Source organism: Chiloscyllium plagiosum, unplaced genomic scaffold (assembly GCF_037043375.1).
Source record: "Chiloscyllium plagiosum isolate Xiang-an unplaced genomic scaffold, Cpla_swu_hap1 HiC_scaffold_20, whole genome shotgun sequence".
Lineage (NCBI taxonomy): Eukaryota > Metazoa > Chordata > Chondrichthyes > Orectolobiformes > Hemiscylliidae > Chiloscyllium > Chiloscyllium plagiosum.
Window position 1 is genome coordinate 28,346,637 of NW_028270158.1, and position 24,791 is coordinate 28,371,427.

At 39.5% G+C, this 24,791-nt stretch overlaps 1 protein-coding gene across 5 annotated transcripts in view; it reads left to right on the forward strand.

Annotated features, from left to right (window-relative positions):
• LOC122560748 (uncharacterized) overlaps positions 1 to 24,791 on the forward strand; it is a 199,647-nt gene that overhangs the window by 30,976 nt on the left and 143,880 nt on the right. For all 5 annotated transcript variants that reach the window (XM_043711765.2, XM_043711767.2, XM_043711771.2 and 2 more), the window contains exons 2-3: positions 2,753 to 2,830; positions 9,239 to 9,304. In XM_043711765.2, the coding sequence (XP_043567700.2) occupies positions 2,753 to 2,830; positions 9,239 to 9,304 (144 nt within the window). The remainder of the gene's footprint in view (positions 1 to 2,752; positions 2,831 to 9,238; positions 9,305 to 24,791) is intronic.

Here is a 24,791-nt window from a genome sequence, read left to right on the forward strand (position 1 = left end):
GCAAAGGACTCTTTACATTTATAGAATGCCTGTCATGATTTTAGGTTGTCCCAAATTGTTTTACAGCCAATTAAGTACTACTTCTGTGTGGTAGCCATTGTGATTTAGGAAACATGGTAGACGATGTACAGGCATTGATCTGTCACAAACGTCATTGTGATAATTACCAAATTTTCAATTTTATTGATAATGGCTAAGGGATAAACATTGACAGGACATTGGGAAGAACCCTATTATTCTATTTGAAGTAGTGCCAGTGGATATTTTATAACTCTCTGAGTGGGTAGATAGAGCTGTGGTTTAATGTCTGATCTGAAGGAGGGTACCTCCCATCTATGCCACATTCTCTCAGTGCTTCACCAGAGTGCCAGCTAGATCCTGTACTCAATTCTATGAATTTTTATTTTGTCGTCATTAACGAGAAAACAATCTTCCTTGAGAGTATTTCCTGTTTACTCCAACCAATGAGTCATAAAGGCCTTGACAATCTGAAGCGAGCTGCATGACAAAACCAAGTGAAATTAAATTGTGGTAGTGTGGAGGAAAAAGGCAACATTGCTGTTGTTGCTGTTGCAGTGATGCTAATGAGTGGCTCTGCACAGCCAGCGAAGATTGATTTCATGTTCGTAATGTGCCATACCATGGACCTCTCAACTGTGATTATTGAGATTGCAGCATTTTTTTAAAAATGTGTGTATCTTGTGCACTGTGGGTTTTAAAACAAAATCAGATGATGCTAAGATTTCAATGGCATGCCAGCTGAATTCTGAAATTGCTTCATTATAACACATTAACATTTTAGTTTATTCTTATCCTATGTAGTTAGAGGTTGGCAGCGTTTTCGGAGCTTCCGACACTTAATGATGCACAAGGCAGACAAAGCGCTTTTTATGTCTGTTCCCATAGCCAGCTTTTCCTGGAACAATTCACCAAAGGCTACAGCTTGAGGGGTATTACTGTTCGTCAAGCATGGCTGACCAGGAGACTTCCACTTTTACTGTTTGCCTTGGGTGTACTGCAATAATTTCCACGTTGATAATCAACCTGTTTGGCATGTTAAGAATGTACTTTCCAAGGTCATCAGGTCCTAAAGTGGAACTCAAACTCGGAGCTTCTGGCTCGGAGGCAGGCAAGATACCCACATTAGCTGAAAAGTTGCAATAGTGTCTGTACCATACATTCCAGAAGGAGAGGTCAAACGGCTACTGTCTGCTGTGTTTGTTCATGTTGTGCTAAGTGTTATTTATATTTCACAGAGTATTTCCTGGGAGAAGTTAGGCGTCAATGAGCTTCTAATTCCAAATTAAGGCATGCAACTGGCCATTAGGTTACCTGTTTTTGTCTCCATCTTTCTTTTCTGGAATAAAGCTGTTACATTGGTGTTTTTCAATCCTCCAGAACCTTTCCAGAATCTAAGGATTCTTGGAAGATTACTACCAGTGCGTTCACAATCTCTGTAGCTAAATCCTTGAATATCCTAGGATGCATCCCATCAGGTCCAAGGGACTTATCAGCCCTACCAGCCCTCATTTCCTCTAATGACTGCATTTCTTTCCTCACCCTCTTTTGCTCCTTGATTATTTCGTATTCTTTTGAATTCTTTTGAATGCTGTTAGTGTCATCTACCATGAAGGCTGATGTAAGATATTTGTTCAACTCCTGTACCATCTCCCCAGCCTCATTATCTCAGGGGATTATGTTCACTTTGACCTTTTTGTTTTATAGATTTGAAGAATCTCTTCTGTCCGATATTACTTGAAAATTTATCCTCAAAGTTTATTTTCCCCCTCTTTATTAGTTTTTTTTCTTTTTAAAAATAATTCTCTGTCCTCTAGCTTAGCATCAGTCTTTGCTACATTGTATAACTTCCTTTTCAATTTAGTGCTATCGTTAACTTGCCCGATTAATCATGGTTGGCTTAGCCTCTTCCTGGAATCATCCATCCTCATACCTTTTTGTGAGCTATGAACTATTGTTCCTCAATTGTCTTTGCGGCTAAGCTCTTTTCCCACTGCACTCCAGCCATTTCTGCCCTCATTCCTAAATTTAGCACAGTTGTTTCTGAGCCAAGTTTCTTCCTCTGAAACTGCTAAATTCTAACCTTGCATGCTGCATTGGACTGACATGGAAGTATATGCTGTGTTGACCCCACTGGATTCTATCTCTATTATTTTAAAAAATACAATTTTATTAATATAGTACACATCACTACAGTCTAATACACCCAGTCTTTTCCACCAATCTCCATCTCAGCCTCTGTTTCGCCTCTGTGTCAAGCTTACATCATCAGTTACATTGCATTTACCTATTCGGTTAATAGGTTCTACTTCTGAAGAGTTATCCCAAATTGAATATTACAAATTTAAACTCCAATCTGTGGACAGTAGTGAAAGTATTATGGCTCTGAGGAAAAGAATTCAGAAAAAAATCCACCTCTGTCACTAAAGTGGTGACTACAAAACAGAAAATGAGCATGTCTGAGAGAGTGCAAATGTGTAGGGTGGGTATTGGAGGAAAGTGGTGACCTCAGACGAAGACAGGTTTCGAGAATAGGGAGCCCTATAAATTGGACAGAATCTTGGAAATGGAATGTGTGTGGGTGAACTACACAAGGAATGAAAACTGAGCAAAGATAAGTGCTTTCAAGAGCAGCAAATAGAGAAAAAAATTGTAAATGATCTATTTATCTTGGTTACAAATCCTTACAATTGCATTTTCATTGTTGTGTTTGTCTCTCTTTCCCATATTTCAGGCAAAGCCGATCTATGGGGGCTGGTTATTGCTGGCTCCTGAAGGAACTGACTTTGAAAATCCAGTGCAAAGATCAAGGGTAAGTTGAAAAGTTCTTTCCTTTTTGTGGGGTTTTTGGTCAGTTAATTGGCAGCTGTTCTTAAGAGTTAAACATTTTCTTGTGCCTTTGATATGCTTTAAATATCTGAACATTGCTGGAATAGTAGCTGCAATTAATAGAGATGATTATAGACATATTTGCTGGGTGGGTCTGTCACACGGTGGTCCTGTTGTATGTGGAAATCTGAAACAAACATGAGAATGCTGGAGATGGTCAATAGGTCTGGGCAGCATCTGTGAAGAGAAAAACAGAGTTAATGCTTTGAGTCTGTTACGACTGTTCTTTAGAACTGTTGTATTTATGATGGGGCCCAGTCATATGTGACATGCTTTATAAGATCCACTTCCATACAGCTTGTGGAAATGTGAGACAACACCCATCATGAAACTTGGAATCTTTCCCAAAAGATAAATTATATCTTTGTGGATAGATTGCAAATCGAAAGTCGTTCTGTTTTAATAGACTGATAGCTGTCTCATTCATGAAGATTGATTTAAATTCATCAGCTGCATGAGTATTGTGTTATGTCAGTGTTTACTCTTTCCGTGGTGATGCTGAGAAACATTGGTAGGCCGAGTGAATGTTGTGGTGTTAGCCTCAATTATAAATCTGAGCTACAGAGTATGAAAGCAGGAATTATACCAATGTTTTCTGAAGCACACAAGCTGTCCACTCAAAAAGAAAATGCAAATAGCCAGAGATAAGCTATGTAGTAGACCATAAGATCTGGGTAGGCTGCCAATTTTGTAAGCCGTAACCATAAAGTAGGGTGTGGGACCTCCGTGTATTATACCAACTACTGTCAGAGAGGGATTGTGAGCTAAACATATTTATGTTTATTGTCTTAACCCCATATTATCAAATCAATGAGATATGGCTGTATAGGTACTACCTTTCATGTATTACAAGGAGATACACATGAGAGACTTTTGAGTTGAGCTGGACACACTTCTAAAGTATAAAGTGCCAAATCACTTGGGGCATTACATGCTGGTGTTGTAGGATCACTGAAAACTGGAGACTGAAGATAGTTTGGTGTTCAGTAGTAGTAAAAGATGATGGTTTGTGAGAGACGGGTGTGCCGGGAGGTGAAGATTATTGAAATTGATAACATGGAAAGAAGGTTCTGGAGTTTGGCAGCACTGATGAGGGATGAAGTCTTTTAGACACATGGGGAGATGGAGATTTTGAAATTATTGTGTGACTCCATATTTTTATTTCTCTTGAAGTAATTGTATTTGAAATTTAAATATAGTGTATTGCCAATTATTAACTATCTCTCTGAATATGAACTTCTGGAGTTATGAGATGGTTTTGAACTTGAACAGAAAAGTCATTTCTTAAATAAAAGTAAAAGACTGTGGATACTGGAAATCTGAAATAAATAGAGAAAGTACTGGAAAGGTCCGGTGACAGCTATGGAAAGTTTTGAGTCCAGTATGATTCTTCAGAATTGAAGAACAGAAAGAAATTGTGAATGTTTGTCTTTCAGACTTGTAAAATCATGCTTCTAGTCTAAATAAAACAATTTTGACTGAGATAAATAACCCCTGATTCGTACAAAGAATTGACTTTGATTTTCCACCATTCCTTATCCTCCAGTACATGACTCAAGTATGAGCTGGATGATTATTATAACAGCCCAACATACATTCTGACTTTGTTCCAGCAGCCAATTGAAATAATCTTGACTGTCAGCGTATCTTATCCAGACCCCATGGTCTCAGACATCAGGGCATTGTGCTTGGTGTGCTGATATATTATCTCGGAGGTGGTTTGCAGTCTTTGATGTTTATTATTGTGGATGAAATATTGAACTACAGAAGCAATCACCCCAGTATCCACTAACGAAGCTGCATCAGAACATTATTCCAACGAGCCACCACACACTGCAGCACAGAGGAACTATGCAGAGCAGTGGAAAATCACCTATACAGTGTATTCAAAAAGAATGGGTACCCAATGAACACGGTCTGCAGATTTCTCAGCAACAAACCCAAACAAGCAGACAAAACACGTCCATAAACCCTAGCCACTCTCCCTCTTGGAGAGTCATCTTGGAAATGACTGCCAGACTACTCGGACCTCTTGGCATCATGGTAGCCCACAAACCCACCAACACACTAAAACAGCAACTAATGAACTTGAAAGACCCTATACAGACAAAAAGCAAAACTAATGTCATTAACGAACTACCGTGCAAGACTATAACAAACACTACATTGGACAAACAGGCAGAAAACTAGCCACCAGGATACATGAATATCAACTAGCCACAAAACAACATGACCCACTCTCACTAATATCCTTACATACAGATGAGGAAGGATACCACTTTGACGGGGACAACACGTCCATCCTAGGACAAGCCAAACAGAGACACGCACGAGAATTCCTAGAAGCATCGCATTCCAACTGGAACTCTAGCAACTAACACATTGACTTGGACCTGATTTGCCACCCCTTGAGAAAAAGAAGAGGAAATTGCATCACCAAATGAAATGACATCACCAACCCAAAGAAACCCAAACATACAAATAGAAAGCAGGAATCATGGACAATGCTTCGTCTGGAGGTCACTGAAGATGTTACCTAGTATGGTGATGAAACGTCTGAAAACTAACCTTCCAGCTCAACGAGCAAACCTACATCGTTAAACCAAGCACTAAGAGTTGAAAGCCAATTAAATTTAAATCTGATAGTGTTGACAATCTTGAAGCAGTCCAGTTGTAAAGAAATTAATGTAGCATCATGGGTATAAAGATGGGAGCAGATGGACAGAGAGGAGACAGCCAATTGCCATCTGAGGAGATAAAATTCCTGCTCTCAGTAAAAAGCACCTATTCATAAAGGTACACGGCACTCTCAGATGATATTCTTGACACCAGAAAGCGCCTGAGAAGGCGTTTCGGACAGAGGAAGATGATGGAAGATGATACAGAAAACTTTGGAAGATGCACACTGTGTGTACCTTGAGAGATTAAGTTTTAACTTATTGTTTTCTTATTACTTGGATTTATATAAGCTAGTGGAGCAGTATACTTTGGAATCTTGTTTTATTCAGGAATAGTTAGTTAGAGATGGATTGTTCGGTTTGTTAATAGTTTTGCTGATATGTTCACTGTTGGTGTTAGATAAATAAATAGTTACTTGTTAGTTATAGAATGAATGAAAGGATTCCATTTCATTTAACCACTCCTTCAGAACAGCTTGAGGTAATAGGCAGGTTATTCCACTTTTCACACTTCTTTTTATCATATTACGAGCCAAGGTGAGCTCCTACGGGTGTTTTGGTTTTAATTATGGAGGAGTGCCGACCTTCGCTTTGTAACATCAGAATAAAATAGATTTTCACCGTGTTTCTTTGAACTCAAAATAATCCATTTCGTAGTAAAATAAATTATTTTAAATACAAATGCGAGTTAACAAAAAAGCTAGGATTCAAAATTAAAATTCTTTCCCCTTAAGCCCAAATGCAGATGCACTCATAGAACACGAAAAGACAAAAGTCTGTGCAAAATGATGGCAATAAGGAAAATAAAAATCCTGTGGACCAAGGATCTGACAATAATGGATAGAATGTGATGACTTCTTACAGTTCACTGGGTTTCCTTTCAAAGAGGTTGGCTTGTGGATGGTTGTAAATTAATTGTAAAACATCAGTTCTGATTGCACTCAAACTCGATTTGAGTCATTCTAGTTTCTAAGGTTTTACAGTGTAGCCAAAACTATTGATATTGGAAACCGTATCATGTTCCCAAGAATTTTTACTGAGGAAAGAATTTCAGGGCAGAGAGAGAAACTTGCCTTTGCTGCAAGACTTGGAGGATTTTTCCGTCAGAGCCATAAGTCTATAAAATAGAAGGTTTCTAGGCAACCGTATGCATAGAGGTCCCGTAGTCTTTTCAAAATCAGGTTTTCCAGTAATCAAGGGCTGTAAAACTCTTGACTTGTCTCCTTGGAAGCTTTGCTTGCCTTGTTCTCCATAGTCACTTGATTTCTTTGTAAATAGCAGATAGCTTGCAGCAAACATTAAACTGTTGACAGTTCCTTGATAAGATCATGTCGTGCCCTTTTCAATCCAGAAAATGTCCAACCATTTTGTATCGTCCAGTTTTTCCACAATGACATTATGTGTATGTAACTCCAACGCTTGGAAGTGTGCAGTTTCAAAAACACTTAAGAAACAGCAGAATAAAATGGCCTGCTTGATTGGTGCCCCATTCACCAACTTAAACATTCACTCTCTCACCAGTGGCACACTGGTGGCATTTTCTACCATGTACATAGTGTTGAGGCCCTTCAGCAGCATTTTCCAACTCTGTGGCCTCTAGAACTTAAACAGGCCAGTGCAGCAGGTGCATGGAAACAGGATCGAGGAATGTGGTACTGGAACTAGGAGAAAGTGAGGACTGCAGATGCTGGAGTCAGAGTGGAAGAGTGTGGTGCTGGAATCACACTGCAGCACCGCACTTTTTAACTCTGACTCCAGCATCTGCAGTCCTCACTTTCTCCACATGGAAACAGGATGACCTGCAAATTCTTTTCCAAATAATGTACTACCTTGATCTGGAAATATCGTAATTTCTCCATTGTTGTAGGTCAATATCCTGGAATTCTCTCCTTAATGGAGCTGTCCCTACATCACACAGGCAGCAACACTTCACCGACATTATCTCAAGGGCAAGTAGGGATTGGCAATAAATTCTGAACGATGTTATGATACCACAAATGGTTGAAGAAGAATTCCTCACAGTAAAAATATCATGTGGTGTACTGCATCTGAAAGGTATTGTTGTGGGGAAAATAAACAGCCTCTGAGACAGAGTCAGGGTTCAACGACAAAGTTTATTGTACAAAGAAATACCAGAGCTCTGGGGAGAGAAAGACACCAACAGCACAGTGGTCTGCTGCGAGTCTTCTCTCAACTCAGAGCACATGTCAGGATACTTTTATACATTTTGTAATATAATAGCTCAGTGATGAGGTTATTGTCTTTGTAACATTGTTTGTTTATTGTAAACATTGCGGAATTGTTGATAGTTTCTGTGCAGTCATTGTCAGTTCCAGCGCAGCCTTTGTTAATTTCAGCGCGGTTGATGTCAGTTTCAGCACAGACATTATCAGTTTCACTGTCTGCATGGAAATCCATTGCTGTAGTAATGGGCGCTAATCGCTCTTCCTGAGAAGGACGATTACTGCAGCCCTGGCTGTTATCATCCTGTATTGAGTCTGTATCAAACTGTTAGCATTTCTATCAAAGGTGTTGGCTGGACCCAGACACTTCAGCAGGCAGTATACGCTACTCATGTGTATTCTCTCCCCCACCCACCTTAAACTAATCAACCAGGCTGTGAGGGCATTGTGCTGGCATTCTGGTGGCCCCAGGCAATTTCTGTGTTTGCTCTGGTGTCTCTCTCCATTTTGTGGTCCAGCGGCCATCTTATGCCTCAAGTGGCCAACTTATGGCTCAGTGGCCATCTTGTGTGTCTGTGTGCCTAGTGTCACCCTGCCCTGTGCCATCTCCCACTTCAGTATGAGTAAATCTAAAATACCTGCTTATTGCTGCTTAAAATTACTTGACATGGAAGGAACTATTTTCTAATTTTCAAAATTTCATTCTTGTCATCTTGCTGTGACTCCTGAGTGGGATTTACATTACCAGATGTGTAGCTCGAACCAGTCTTGACCTTAGTGTCATGTTTTTGTATATACTCAGAATATAGGCTGGCCTCATTTTTCAATGACAATGTGCTTTTCTCACATCGGTAGTCAGCCTCAAAATCTGCAACCCACAAATGGACATTTCAGTTATCAATATCTTATATTTGGGTGCAAGCCTGTGATACAGGCTGCTTTGCAACAATGGGTGGAAGTTTAAGATATGCCCACAGAATCAACCCCATGTGGCAAAATGGCAAAAGTGGCAACTACCTAAAGTGCAGACTATAAAAACAAGTTGACACCTGAGATTTTCTGAGGCTTCAGAGGTCAGTGTCTACAGTATATGTTTCATATTATTTTTTGTTGGTCATGCCTTTGTTTCTTGCTATTTACATAATTGTAAAACATATTTCCCCCTCCTTCATATTATGTATTCAATTAACATTTCTATATTGATACATCACTCAAAGAGAAATTTTCACCATTGTTCAAGTTCCAATGCCCAATGTGTACATGTATTAGATGGTCATCGTTAGAGCTTTGAACTGACTTTCTACTACTTAATGTTGACACTGATTGAAATCTGAGAACCACATCAATATTCCCTTTGGCCCCTTCACAATCGTTGGCCAATTTTTAGTGCACTAAGTAACGTAATCACTGATTTTTATTTATTGGCTGAACACTTCATGACATTTAAAAATTCCAAAATCTATCTTGCAGAAATGGCAGAGAAGATTTTTTCTCCTGTACGAACATGGCTTACTGCGTTATGCATTGGATGACTCGGTGAGTTCAATTGTTTATACCTAGTCTAGACTTAAGTGATTGATATGTCTAAGTGTTATGAAGCTTTTTGTGCCAGGTGAGTTTTGGAAATATATAATTGCAGCTTGTTTCTTTGTTTCTTAATTTTCACAATGCTTTCTTTTTCCGATCATTATTATGTTGCAGTTGCCATACCCAGTTCTTAGTTTTATTATAGTTTATCCTTTCCAAATTTTGTGATTTACTGTGTTAATTCACAACAAAAGTTCAAAGTACCTTTATTTCAACTAGCATGAAAGAGGGACAGTGCCATTTGTGTTATGCCAAAATATACAGAAAGAATTTCATGGATGTTTAGGAAATGAAAAAAAACGAAGAGGAAGATAATTATCAGTATCTTGACTGGCTACATTTTTATGTAGGCAGGTTATCAGGTAACCATTGAAAAATGAGGGGCTTCTGTACCCAGCTGTTTACAGGGTAACGTTAGAGATTTCCATTGTTTTAATGGAAGCTCATCTAACATTACAAACTGCTGTGACAAGCTATGATGTGAAATTAGCCTTTTTACTGGAGAGTTAGAGGGTGGGAAGGCAAAAACTACAGAAGAAAAGATCTTGAAAATTAGTATTTAGAAACTTTGGTGTTATTGAGTACAAAGGCAAAGGAAAGTAACAAATGCTATGTTTGATGCACAAAATGTTATATACCCTGTCATTATTGATGCTGTGCAGGTTCCTGTTTCAACAAGTCCCATTGAGGTATTTAAAGGGATTGTTCAGAAATATAAGTAGACCCAGTTGTTTTAAATGAGATTATTTTAATTTACTATTCAACTGTGCTTGAGGGGCGGAGACAATATGGTAATTGACTCTGGATAGAGAGTTGCATAATTCTATATAATTGTATAGACAATTATATCCCTCATTTAAGGGCTCTCAATGTTTTCATTCAATCTTTAATCTGTCCATATGTTGCAGCTTTATAAAAAAGTGTTCTTGTGTGTAATAGATTTCTTTCTTGCATTCATATCATGTTGTTGAGTTGTCTCAGTTTGTAGCAATTCCAGAAATGCTGCCATTTGGATTAAATACAGTAAAGGAAGTTGTGGGAAGTTTCACAATCCAATGCCACATGTTCAATTTAACTGATTGTAGCCACTTCAAATAATTGAAATGAAATAACATTTTCTGTAATGTGTGCTGGTGATTTGTTTGCAACTTTTGGAATGGGGAAAAAGCATACACAGATTTACTGAAAGAAATGTGGACTTAATCATGCAGCCTACAGAAATCAGCACCAGCCCCCTCCCCCAAGGTCCCAATTGCTTGTCAGATCAAGATGTAATGTTAGATGCGCTTCCATTAAAACAATGGAAATCTCTAGCGTTACCCTGTAAAGGGCTTCATACAGAAGCCCCTCACCTTTCAATTGTTACCTGATAACCTACTTGCTTAGAAATGTGACTGGTATAGATCCTGATGATCAGTGAAAACAAGATTAATGGGTAAGTAACCAAATGCTGTTCCAAGGATGTAATTCAAAACTGCCAGTGACGGGTGCTGTCAGACTTTGTCAGACCTTAACTGCACATGCTATAGGACGATTGTTGTTTAATCAAAAACATGCTTTAATTTTAAAAAGGAGATTCGTACACAATTGTACATAAGAACACCAGTCCTTCTTTTCAGCACAATTGTCGTCTGATAGGGTTGTGTTTATTTACTATGTTTTTCTCCATAGACGTTTTCTCAGGTTTTCATGATTCCTGTTAGTAGTTCCTCAAATAAAGATGAAGGCCCTTTTCATCATTTTTAGTCCATGCTGTGTGGTGTTACTTACAATGTACATATTCAAAGTGGATTGTGCACCTTTGGCACTCTGCCACGGAAGGCAGTGGACGTGAGGTCATGGCATATTTTTAAGGTAGAGATGGATGTTTGTTAGACAAGGGAATCAAAGGTTATCATGGGTTGATGGGAATTTAAAACTTGAAGCACAAATAGATCAGCCATGATCTTATTCAATGGAAGAGGAGATAGAGAGACTGTCTGGCCTACATCAGCTCTTACAAGAATGGAGGATCAATACCACTGAGAGGTGCAAATGGAGTGCTATGCCGTAGTTTCTGTTGATGCTGACAATGTAATGGGTACCTGACTAATTGTAACAACAAGTACTGAGGTAGCAGTGAAAGTACTGTACCTGAATGAGTAGCCTTGTCCTGACAGTGAAGTGGGTGATAGGGAGGGGAACGGGAATGGGATGTGAGGGTGGTCACTAAGTTAGAAATAAAGAATGATCAGTTTTATTGGAATGCTGATTCGATTGAAACTCTTGGTTTGGAAATTGTGGAATTTGGGACTATGAACAGGTAATTGGCTTTGGAGGTGAAGCATAGACATGGGCAGAAAGTTGTGATAAAAGCAATGCTGCACTGATAGCCAAACGTATAATTGATGAGAGGGAGAATGGGGTTATAGGTATAAAACTTGCATGAGAGGTTTTAAAATGATGGGTGCATGCCATCTTTACATATTAGGATATGAAGAGATGTTTAAAAATTATAACAGTGATTCAGTCTATTACAAACAAATAAAACCAGGAACTGTAGATACTGGAAATCTGAAACATGAACAGAGATTATTGGAGAAACTCTGTAGGTCTGTACATCTTTGGAGAGAAAGCAGAGTTAATGTTTTGGGTCCAGTGACCCTCCTTCTGATGAAAGATCACTGGACCCAAAACATTGATTCTGTTTTCTCTCCATAGATGCTGCCAGGTCGGCTGAGTTTCTTCAGCAATTTATTTTTATTACAAACAAATATCGTTAATGATTCCCAAAGTATGTGCCTTGGATTAGGGGCAACCGTTATTTATTTAGTAGGTACTACTTGTATTTTGTTCTGTTCTTTCATGATTACTACTCACTTGAACCCAGTCCCAGTTAGAATCCTGATATATTAAAAAGTAAATGAGTTAATTAATGCTCATTTCCATCCGCCACTCAAATTCCCATTGAGTTGTATGATTGTGTTGCTGAATGCTGAAGGCAAAATGACACTTATATTAGTTCTAATTTATAAGGCGCCCTCTGATAATAAATACATAATTGGCTCAGGCAGTCTTTCTGCTGAGTAATTATGGACCAATGCTATGATTTGCTTTATGCCTGAGTTTTGACTTTCAATTGTATTGTGCTCCTTTTCCACTAGCATCTGGTACAGATGATGCATTTGTGTCATATGTTATGCTTGGCACTTCGAAGGGCACTGTGAGAGTTTTGTTTTTGGCAGAAGTTCTTGTGGTCATGAAACCACAGACATTCAAAGCAATTCTGCTTATTTGAAATGATGGGGTAGAAGAGAAGCAAATTGTTTAATTCTTAAGACATGGAGTGGTTAATGGGCTTTATCGATCCATTGTTTTCTTGTCCTATATATTCAGTGGTTATATCAGGTTTCTTTTGGCAGCAAATTGATTTTTCTTACTGTTTTAGCTGCCATGTCCATCTCTAATGAAAGTTCAGCATCCTGTTCTATTAACTTTGAATTTCAACCCAGTCCCCTCTGTTACTTTAATCAAGAACTTGCTGCTGTTGCAATTAGATGGTGATCTATTCCACTTATGTTTGGCTTATTATAGATATTTCAGAGAGGTGTGTTGACAATTCTTGATCCAGTTGTGATTATCAGCTTTTTTGGGGGAAAAGCCTCATCTGTTAATAAATTCCCTATAACTTCTTGGCTGAACTCAGAAACTGTGTAAAGTTGGAACTGCAATTGAATCTATGTAATACTGTTTACTTTGCCTATTGCTATTTGTTCAAAATACTGGAAGGGAAATTAATAGCATGTTTATCGCTGGTATTCGAGATACAGATGGACACAGACAGACACATTCACATTGTTAGTGTCATGTGTCTGCGGGAAATACTGTCGCTGTCATTCTGTGGCACATTCTTTTTAATTAGTTGAGTTCAAGTTGGAGTTTTATTTGTTCTTGATGTTTGGGTACTGCTAGAGAAGTTAGCGTGCATTGTTTACTCCAATTTCTCTTGAAATTGGTGGAAAGTCTTCATGGATTGATGTAGTCCATCTGGTGAACATGCATCTCTAATGCTTTTGGGTTGAGAGTTCAGGGATTTTAATATCACATCTGAAAAATCAGGAGTGTGCCACATCTTCAGTATTTGACTGTAGTGTGCAGGTTAGGTGGGTTAGCCATGGGAAATGCAGGATTATGGGGATGTGGGGGAGAGGTGGGGTAGATGATCCTAGGTCTGGGTAGGATGCTGTTTGGATGGCTGATGTGGATTTTTTGGGCTGAATGGCCTCTTTCCACACTGTAGAGATTCTAGAATTCAATGATCATAATGAATGGTGGAGCAGGCTTCAATGGTCAAATATCCTACTCCTCCTGTTTTCTAAGTTTCTCATTTGATTTTGATGGGCAGCACTTTACAGGCTCCTGCTGGTGTGTTTGCAAGTGACTGAGGGCCAGTTTTTAAAAAGATGTTATTAGGGTGAGCTACCTGCCACTCATCCCTGACCTGCCTGCCCTTTTTTTGGTCCTCAGGAGCTGTTTCCTGTCTGGTTTCTATTTTGAGATTGGTTGGAGGAGGTCAGGGATATGGGAAAGCCTGACAGGTCACTCACCTCAGCCCTTGACAGGAAAGGATGGCCCTGGCCTTTACTTGCCCCCTTTCCAAATCAAGTACTCCCTTTGCCTCCCCCTCATGGTCTTCCTTCCCCTGGTCACTCTATCATTTTTCTCTACTGCTCCCTGTCCTCTCAACTTACCTCCAGTCTGCCTGCGGGGCGTAGCATCTGGGAATCTGCTGGTCATGTGGCTGGAACTGCGGAGTTCCCTGCTATCTCACTGGCTGGCAGCTCTCTGAGGCAGGACTTCCACCTGAGTGGGTAATTCAAATCTCCCCTCCACCGAATTAATGCAAATGGCTGAGGGGAAGCTGGCATGACTGTTTAAGTAGTAGAGCAGAAAATCCAACCAACTGTGAACTTCTGCTCAATGTGCATATACTTCTGACCGCTTCAAGGCTGAGGTTGGATTTAAAATTGTTTGCTGCATTTACTTAGCTCCTGAGACTTTTGTTAATAATACTGTCAAATTTACAGCAGTCCATAGAAAATCTGGACTAAAATAAGACCCTTAAGCCTCAGTAATTATAGGATGTCTCAGCTCTATAAATAAGACAGGAGCCTGGAAGCGGGGATTTTAATTCCTGATTCTTACCCAAATATTGATTTATGAAAAACAAAATTAAGGTAGTTTTGTGAGAAGTAATCTAACACTTGGGGGAGAGTCCAACAAAGTGGTATCAAATTGATTCATAGTTCCATTTTCATTTGGACCTTCTTGTTCAGTATTTGTAATCTAACTGATAATTCCTATTCAAATGACCAAAAATCTATTCAAATAATTGTTTGGTACATTAGAATTTGAATATTGGTATAAAGAGATACATTTTGTTGAAGCTTTACGTTTTGCACTCACCAGGACAACTTGCAAGAAATACTAATTAAAAGGGAAAACTAGCATCTCTCATGCATGAAAAAGGCTGCTTAGTTGGAAAATGGACTTAGATTTGAAGAGGCATTGTCATGGAGAATGCAGTCATTAATATTGATTGATATATAACTGCCTAGCTTTGTTTAAACCAACCAATCAGCACCGTACTATTGTGCAGTATGATTTTCCCTTTTAATTATTATTCTTGTAAATTGTCCGGATGAGTGTAAGAAGAAAAGCCTCGACAAAATGTCTTTTCTCATCAAAAATATATTCATTTTCTCTCTCGGGCTTTATCTCCGTGTTGCTTGTCTCCTGTATTAAAAGTCTTGTATCTATTGTGTACTTTATGTAGTCATGCTTCTGCTCTCACACTTACTGTAGTGCCTCATTGATTTAAAACCAAACAGCAATAAATCAGAACTGAAGAGGTAGGGAACATATAAAACTGAGGAAAGAATTTGGAAAACTACCAAAAAAATCTGAATTTATGAATACAACCATTCTTTGCTAATCAGAAGAACCTACATTTTTAAAAAACCTGAATCACTTGCCATACTTTTGTTTAAAAAAAAATGATGGCCTGAAGGAGACTGTCATAATCCTGTATGAAAGCTTAGTTGCCCCTTTATACTTGTTTCTGTTTCTTTAATTTGTTTTTGGAATTGGATGCACTAACTTTGTAAAAAAGCGTTCTTTCCCATTAGCAATCCTTGTAGTCAAGGCCTATTTTTGTTAACTAAATATATCAAACCCAATCCCAAAGAATCTTAAATTGCCTGTTTGGCATTCAGAGGAACTGTCACACTAATTGACGCCACAGAGGCGTAGCTTTGGAGGCTTGCACACTAATCAGACTGAAAAAAAAGCTGCTACAAACTCTGAGGTCGCATGGCACAACAATTCAAACAGAAACCTAAAGAAGTCAGAGTGTTTACAGACAAAGAATAAATTATTGATTTCTCAATGTCATCAGGCAAGTTAGTAGCTAAAACCCTGAGTAAGGGTTCATGGAGTTGGGGGGAAAGTTGTTGGAGAGCACTTCTGTAAATGTCAGGATTGTAAAATATGGAGAGAGAGTTTTAAAAACCAAGGAAAAAAAATGAACGAAACAGCTGTGGAGAAAAATGGAATAAAAAAGAACAGGCCTGGCTTAAGGTTACCAGAATGCTAAGACAGCAGATAAGGTTCAATAAATCACTGATCAGTCTGTAAAGTAGAAATAGACTGCAAGATCACCACCCTGTAACCATGAGTTGATGCTATTCATTTCTGTTAAAATTTTCAGTGTGCACTCATTCCAGAGTGTCGGCATAGAATGTTATGAATAAATAAAATAATAATGGAAAAAAATTATACTTTCACAAAACACAATCGGTTGAACCTGTTCCCCTCTCACCCCCTACTCAGAACAAGGAAATCACATCATATTATACATTGGATTAAAGTTGTGCCCCCACACCCACAGAGTAAACAAACACACATTTGAAAAATTTGTTTGGTTTTCTTTAAGAACTACGTGATATATAGGTATAATGTTGTGGTAGATAATGGTGTCAGCTGGACTGGGTTTGGACACCATTTCCTTTGTTACTGACGAAGGAACACCTCACTTCATACTTATGTTTTTTATTTCAAATGTTGGAGAAGGTTTAATAATTCTGAGCTGCAATCCGCCCTTTTAGAAATAGCATTATTAGTTGCAGGCCAGTTTGGATTGTAAAACTAGTTTCATGGGGGACTCCAGGCTAGTTTGGATTGTAAAACTAGTTTCATGGGGGACTCCAAATGTAAGTGATTTTAAATTGCTTGCTACTTGTTTTTAATACTACGTAGGAGCTCAATCAGTCATTAGGTTTTCTTTCCAGCTGATTTCGCTGTTTTTCTGAAAACTTTTCTATGAATCTTGTAAGGCCATGTTCAGATGATATCCATGGTGTAATAGCTATAAACTCTTGAGAGGGAAGTGGGAAGGATCAGTGCAAGAAGTAATCTAAAATAAAATGCTTCCAGAATAATTCTCTATAATTTCAGAAATGCCAATGGACATTTCCACCGATTCCTATTCTCCAAACACATTAAAATTATGCCCCCCTTGTGATAGCCACTTCCACCCTCAGAAAAAGTCTCTGGTTATCCACTCTATCTCTGCCTCATCATCTTGCACCTCTATCAAGTCGCCTCTCATCCTTCTTCGCTCCAGTGAGAAAAGCCCTTGCTCCCTCAACCTTTCTTCATAAGTCATGCCCTCCAGTCCAGGCAGCATCCTGGTAAATCTCCTCTGCACCCTCTGAAGCTTCCATATCCTTTTTATAACTAGATGACCAGAAATGAACACAATATTCCAAGTGTAGTCTAATCAGGGTTCTGTAAAGCTGCAGTATAACATAGCAGCTCTTAAACTCAATCCCCATGCTAATGAAAGCTAACACACCATATGCCTTCTTAACAACCCTATCAACTTGGGTGGCAACTTTGAGTGATCTATAAACATGGACCCCAAGATCCCTCTGTTGCTTCACACTGCCAAGAATCCTACCTCTAACCCTGCATTGTGCATTCAAATTCAACCTTCCAAACTGCATCACTTCACACTTTTCTAGATTAAACTCCATCTGCCACTTATCAGTTCAGCTCTGCATTCTGTCAATGACCCGCTGCAAGCTACAGTAGCTCTCCACACTATCCACCACTTCACCAAGCTTCTTACTAACCTAACCTTCCACTTTCTCATACAAGTCATTTATAAAAATCACAAAGAGCAGAGATCCCAGGACAGATCCCTGTGGAATACCACTGGTCATTAAGCTCCAGGTTGAATACTTTCCATCTACTACCACCCTCTGACTTATATGGGCCAGCCAATTCTGTATCCAGACAGCCAGATTTCCCTGTATCCCATGCCTCCTTACATTCTGAATGAGCCTACCATGGGAAACCTTATCAAACGCCTTGCTAAAATCCATGCACATCACATTCACTGCTCTACCTTCATCAATGTGTTTTGTCACATCCTCAAAGAATTCAGTAAGGTTTGTGCAGCACGACCTGGCCCTCACAAAGCATGCTGACCATCTCTAATCAAGCTATAGTTTTCAAAGTAATCATAAATTCTGTCTCTCAAAGTCCTCTCTAGTAATTTGCCCACCACAGACGTAAAACTGATTGGTCTATAGTTCCCAGGATTATCCTTATTCCCTTTCTTGAACAAGGCAGTAACATTTGCCAACTTCCAATTATCTGGCACTACTCCAGTGGACAGTGAGGATGCGAAGATCATCACAAAAGACGCAACAAATCTCTTCCCTCATTTTCTGTAGCAGCCATGGGTATATCCCATCAGGCCCAGGGGACTTATCTGTCCTTATGTTTTTCAAAATTTTCAGCACATCCTCCTTCTGAGCATCAACCTGTTCAAGCATATCAGTCTGTTTCACGCTATCCTCACAAACATCAAGGTCCCTCTCAGCACTGAATACTGAAGCAAAATATTAATTGAGGACCTCCCCTACCTCCTCTGACTCCAGGGAAAAGTTCCCTTCACTATCCCTGATCAGCCCTACCATCACTCTGGCCATCGTCTTATTCCTCACAAGTGTAGAATGCCCTAGGGATTTCTTTAACCCTATCTGCTAAAGCTTTTTCATGCCCCCTTCTAGCTCTCCTACATCCATTCTTCAATTCCTTCCTGGCTACCTTGTAACCCTGTAGAGCCCTTTTCTGATCCTTGCCTCCTCAACCTTAAGTAAGCTTCCTTCTTGTCTTGACTAGATGTTCCACATCCCTTGTCACCCAAGGTTCTTTCAACCTACCATCCCTTCCTTACTTCAGTGGGACAAACCTGTCCAGCACTACCAGCAAGTGCTCCCTAAACAACCTCCATATTTCAGTCTTACATTTTCCTGTGAACATCTGTTCCCAATTTAGGCATCCAGTTCCTGCCCAACAGTATTGTACTTCCCCCTCCCCCAATTAAACAATTCCCCATACAGTCTGCTCCTATCCCTCTCCATTAGTATAGTAAAGGTAAGGGAGTTGTGATCACTCCCACCGAGAGATCTGACAGCTGGCATGATTCGTTGCCAAGCACCAAATCCAATATAGCTTCCCCTCGAGTTGGCCTATCCACATATTGAGTCAGGAACCCTTCCTGGACGCACTTGACAAAAACTGCTCCATCCAAACTATTTGAATTAAGGACGTTCCAATCAATATTAGGGAAGTTAATGTCACCCATGACAACAACTCTGTTACTTCTGCACCTCTCCAAAATCTACCTCTCAATCTGCTCCTCTGTGTCTCTGTTGCTATTGAGAGGTCTGTAGAAAACTCCCAATAAAGTGCCTGCTCCTTTCCTGTTTCTGACTTCCACCCATACTGACTCTGTAGACAAACCCTCCTCGATGACCTCCCTTTCTGCAGCTGTGATACTATCCCTGATTAGCAATGCCACTCCCCCACCTCTTTTACCTCCCCTCACTTTATTCCTTTTGAAGCATCTAAACTCTGGAAAACCCAACATCCATTCCTGCCCCCGTGATATCAAAGTCTCCGGAACAACATCATAGTTCCAAGTACTGATCCATGCTCGAAGTTCATCACTTTCCTGATACTTCTTGCATTAAAATAGACACATTTCAACCCATCACACTGACTGAACCTTTGCCCTACCAAGTGCCTATCCCTCCTCACAGACTCCCTGCACACTGTATCTGCCTGTTTACTACCTACTCCATCACCTGATCTGTAGCTCAGTTTCCCACCCCCTGCCAATCTAATTTAAACCCTCCTGAAGAGCACTACCCTCCTGCCCACGATTTGGTGCCCCTCCAGTTCAGGTGCAACCTGTCCTTCTTGAGCAGGTCCCACTGTTAGTGTGGTCATGACTGTCAGATGAAAATAATTGAAACTGAGCAAGATGCGAGTAAATTTCCAGCCTGCTAGCCTGAACTTTTATCAATGATAGGGGTGTAAAGCACATTTATCCCAGTACACTGGTTGGCTCTTTTTTTAATCTATAGCTCTCCGCTTACATTTCAGTTCAGATCACGGTAGTCTCTGAACTGATTCAGATTCGGATTCTCTGAATCAAGGTTTTGTAATGGTGATCATGTGTCTTGCTTTGTCACCAATGTATTGTTGGTGGAGAAAGATGCCTTTCAGTAAGGGAGGAGATGGGGTAGGGTTGGTACTGTCAGGCAACACTGTCATATAGTCTGACCAACGATGAGTGTTGTTGGCACTGGAAGGCTGATGGATTCCATTAAATAGTAGTAAACAGATGTTTAAGGGAATGATTAAAGCTACAACAGCACACACCATCATGAAAGCTTATGAAAGTTAAATAGAATAGAAATAATGATTTGAGGATGCTGGTGCTGGACTGGGGTGTACAAAGTTAGAAATCACACAACACCAGGTTATAGTCCAACAGATTTAATTGGAAGCACTAGTTTTTGGAGTGCTGCTCCTTCATCAGGTGGTTGTGAATAGAAATAGAAAGAGTTAACTGTTGTAAAAATATTCATCCCTTATCTAAAAGCTGGCACATCCTGGCCTAATAATTTGTTTATATTGGGCATTTTCTTCTCCTTATCATCAAGGATTCTGGAAAGCCTCCAAAAATCATGTTCCGGGTCTTCATTTCTAAGCCATGAGCCCAGCGCTTTCAGAAGGATAGTTCTCACCATTTAATACTATTACTGAGGGGTTGTAGTATAGATAGGATTGGCTCCCTGTAGAGTGTACAGTTTGAAGTGAACTTTATTGCTGTGTTTGTATTGGATGGGCAGTCTCCCAAATCTCCAAAACATTAAGATTCCTGATTATCAGATGTTCCAATGTGGCCTCATGCTTTGCATATGTTTTTATGATTAGCAGGAACCAGTCTGAAAATATTCAGCAAAATTCACATCCTCAGTGAGAGAGTAAGGAGAGCATGCATTGAAAATGCTGCAGTTTTTACCAGTGAAATGTCTGCTGCACCATGCAGACATATATTACTGACATATTTCAACCATGTTCAAACTATGCTAATGAGTATTGAGTATAGGAGTTGGGAGGTCATGTTGTGGCTATACGGGACATTGGTTAGGCCATTGTTGGAATATTGCATGCATCCAGTTCAGAGACTACCTATTGGAAAGATGTTGTGAAACTCAGAAAAGATTTACAAGGATGTTGCCAGGGTTGGAGGAGTTGAGCCAAAGGGAGAGGTTGAATAGGCTGGGTCTGTTTTCCCTGGAGGGTCGGAGGCTGAGGGGTGACATTATAGAGGTTTATAAAATCATGAGGGGCATGGATAGGATAAATAGACAAGGTATTTTCCCTGGGGTAGGGGAATCAAGAACTAAAGGGCATAGGTTTAGGGTGGGAGGGGAAAGATATAAAAGAAACTTAAGCGGCAATTTTTTCACACAGAAGGTGGTGCGTGTATGGAATGAGCTGCCAGAGGAAGTGGTGAGGCTGGTGTAATTGCAACATTTAAAATTCATCTGGATTGGTATATGAATAGGAAGGGTTTGGAGGGATATGGGCCGAGTGCTGGCAAGTGAGACTAGATTGGGTTGGGATATCTGGTCAGCATGAATGAGTTGGATCGAAGGGTCTCTTTCCGTGCTGTACGTCTCATGATTTTATGACTTAGACAGCAAAACTGAGATTACTTTGTCTGCAGGTTTGCAGCTGACACAAAGCTAGATAAACATAGGGACATAAGAACTGGAGTAGGCCATTCAGCCCATTGATTCTATCCCTGGAATCGAGATCATGCTGATCATCTCCTGAATGCATTTTTATGCACTATCTCTATATCTCTCAATATTGTAGCTCTCCTAAAAATTATCAATTTTTCTCTTGAACCTGTTCAATGATTGAGCTCCCACAGCCCTCTGAGGTAGAGAATTTCAAAAATTCACCACCCGCTGACTGAAGAAATTTTTCTTTAGCTCAGTCTTCAGTGGCTTGCCCTTTATCCTGAGATTATGTCACCTGGTTCCAGAGTCACCTGCAAGGGGACCACTAGCAAGGAGACTCTCACCAGAAAACAAGCCCACCATCCCAAGGATTAATCTGGTCAATCACTGTTGCATTCCCTCTGAAATATACGCTTCCTTAGATAAAAGGGTATATCTCAGACAAAAACTTTACACAATGCTCCAGGTGAGACCTCACCAAGATTCTCTACAACTGCTGTTCAACTCACATTCCTGATGAAGAGCTTATATCCAATATGTTGACTCACCTGCTTCTTGGCTTTTAGACTCTGATCTGCAATCCTCACTTTCTCCTCCTCTACAACTGCAGCATGGCATCTTTGCTTTTGTACTCAGATCCCTTTGAAATGAATGCCGATATCCCATTTGCCTTTCTGATTGCTTGCTGCACCTGCGAGAGTTTAGGGGCTCATAGACCAGGTCACTCATACCCTTTTGATATTCACACTTCCTAAACGCTCTCAGTTTAAGAAGGATTCCCCTCATTTTTTTTCTGGCAAAAGTAATAATTTCAGACTTAATTACATTATATTGCATCTGCCATGTTCTATCCCATTCACTTAGCCTGTTCAAATTCTCTTGAAACGTCCTTCCACCCTCCTCTTGAGTTGTGTTCCCACACAGTTTGGTGTTGTCAGCAATTTGGAAACACTATAATTGCTCACCACTTCCAGAGCATTCATGTAGATTGTGAGCTGTTGTGGACTTATCACTGACCTTTGTGGTACCCCACTAATAACAGCCTTCCATCTTGAGAATGATCCATTTATTCCTACTCTTTGCTTTCTGTTGACTAATTCTCAATCCATACCAGCATTTCCTCAATTATTTGAGGTCTGATTTTACTAATCTCCAGTGTAGGACTTTATCAAAAAAGCCTTATTAAAATCCAAATTCCTCAAATCTGCTAGTTCTCTTAGAGAATGTCAATTGCAGCAGACCTAGTAAAACTCTAAGCGGATTAGCAAATATAATTTCACTTCCATAAATGGACTGTGCTCAACTTTACTATTCTTTTCTAAGTATAATTATCACATCTTTTACAATAGATTCTAACACGTTTTTTCCTTGACACCTCTAGATGTCAATTTAATGGATCTGTAGTTCTCCATTTACTGGTGCTCTTCCTCCTCTTTTTAAAGGTTTGCTATTTTCCTATCAGTAGGAACTTTTCCAGAATCTGTATGCAAAGGTCCCGTGGGGGGATACATTCAAAGATCTACCCTGAAAGCCTGAAACCGCAGATAGTAGCGATTCCATTCGTTTCAAATGGAAAACCTACCTCCCTGGCTCATAAGCTTTAAACGTACAATGCATTATCACTAAATCAGTTCTAAAAGAGGAGTAAAATTGTTTTCTGACCAGTGTGAAATATAGTGATTATACTTTTGGAGGTAAATATCAATGAAAACCATTTTGCATTTATAACTGTCTAATTCAACTGGTTAACAATAAATTTTAAATGAAATAATACCATTGAATACAAAGTGTTAAAAAAAATTCTCTAGTCTGTTTTGAACATAGCTGTAGTGTAAAAAATATCTGGGATATGGCCGGAACTGGTTTTGAAGTGTTTGTATTTACTAGAATTGTCCTTTGTGCCTGTATAATAGTTTTTTTTAAGGGAGCAAAAAGGAGCTTGAGGCAATACTGAATTGTAAGCAGATGCTGAACTGAAGCTATTTCCAAACTCTGTGCATTGGAGTGAGACTTAAAAATAAGAGTGAGTGGCTCCAAGTTGCTCTTTCCCATGAACTCCTCTTCATTTCAGCTTAACTTGGAACTATCCATAAAAAGCGAAACCTTTGCAGTGAAATGGACCCACTGCTCATTTTCATTTATGTTCCCCATAGAAAGTTTACCTGCTGCATGATTCCTTTGCACGCTTTCAGCAAATGTGTGTGTTATATAAAAAAAAGCACAGAAACTACATGTAGGAGAGGAAATGTGCCTAGACTAGGTTTACTACATGCAGTTTCTGTGTAGTCTTATTTATCCTGTAAACTGGTTCAAACCTGGATGATAGAATTAAATTAAATTAGTACAAGACCGGGCTTGATGTCTGTAACCATGTTTATTGATCTCTTTCCCATCCATATTCTCATTTGATAGGCTATGTTCTAAAAATGTATGATCTTTAAAACTTATATCAAGCAGATTGCTTTTGTAGCCACGCCAAGTGCAGGTTGAAAGGGTAGGTTGCTGCATGTGGATTTGACATAATCTTCTGTTCAGCAAAAGGTGGGGATGTGGAACAAAATGAAAACCAGACCAGTGCGTAAACAATGTCAAAACTGTTGAAGACCTGTTGGAATGTGGTGAAAACAGAGAGATGGATCTGTGGTAAAACTGGATCCAAAATTAAGCATACAGGCGACAAGTACACCATTGTGTAGGGAGTGTGGTATGAAAGTCCAATGTATGAAATAATGTAAACAGTACAGTGCACTAAGTAATATTTAAGGGGCATAATATCGACATTCATGAAAGCTAATGTCTTGATCTTTACCCAGTGGTTCAAGTTCACTGCCCTCCTATTTCCTCTCAATCTTACCCTTCTTTATACTTTCCCGCCAATATCCTTGCCATCCCTCAACCCAGTCATTTCTTGGCGTATCTTCATAGTAGAAGTCTTGATCCCCCTAAAGGCTAATTCCTCATCATGTTTAACCACTAACATTCTCCTATGTTTTTTCAATCCAGCACATTTCAACATCAACGTTTTTAGATGAGAGGGGGAGAAGCTTTTGTCAACTTTGTCATTGAATTCCAATTTCTGTCTGATTTAGCCCGCCAACTGTTATAATACATCTGAATTCTTTATATGATTATTTCTGCTTTTGGTTTCAATGCTTTATCTTTTGTCTGACAGTCATAACCTTTCACTTGACCTGAGCTATTATCCTGCTCAAGTTAGACAGGTACAGATCGGCAACAACTCATGCAGCTGTTTTGGTCACCAATTGCCAGGTCTAGATTGA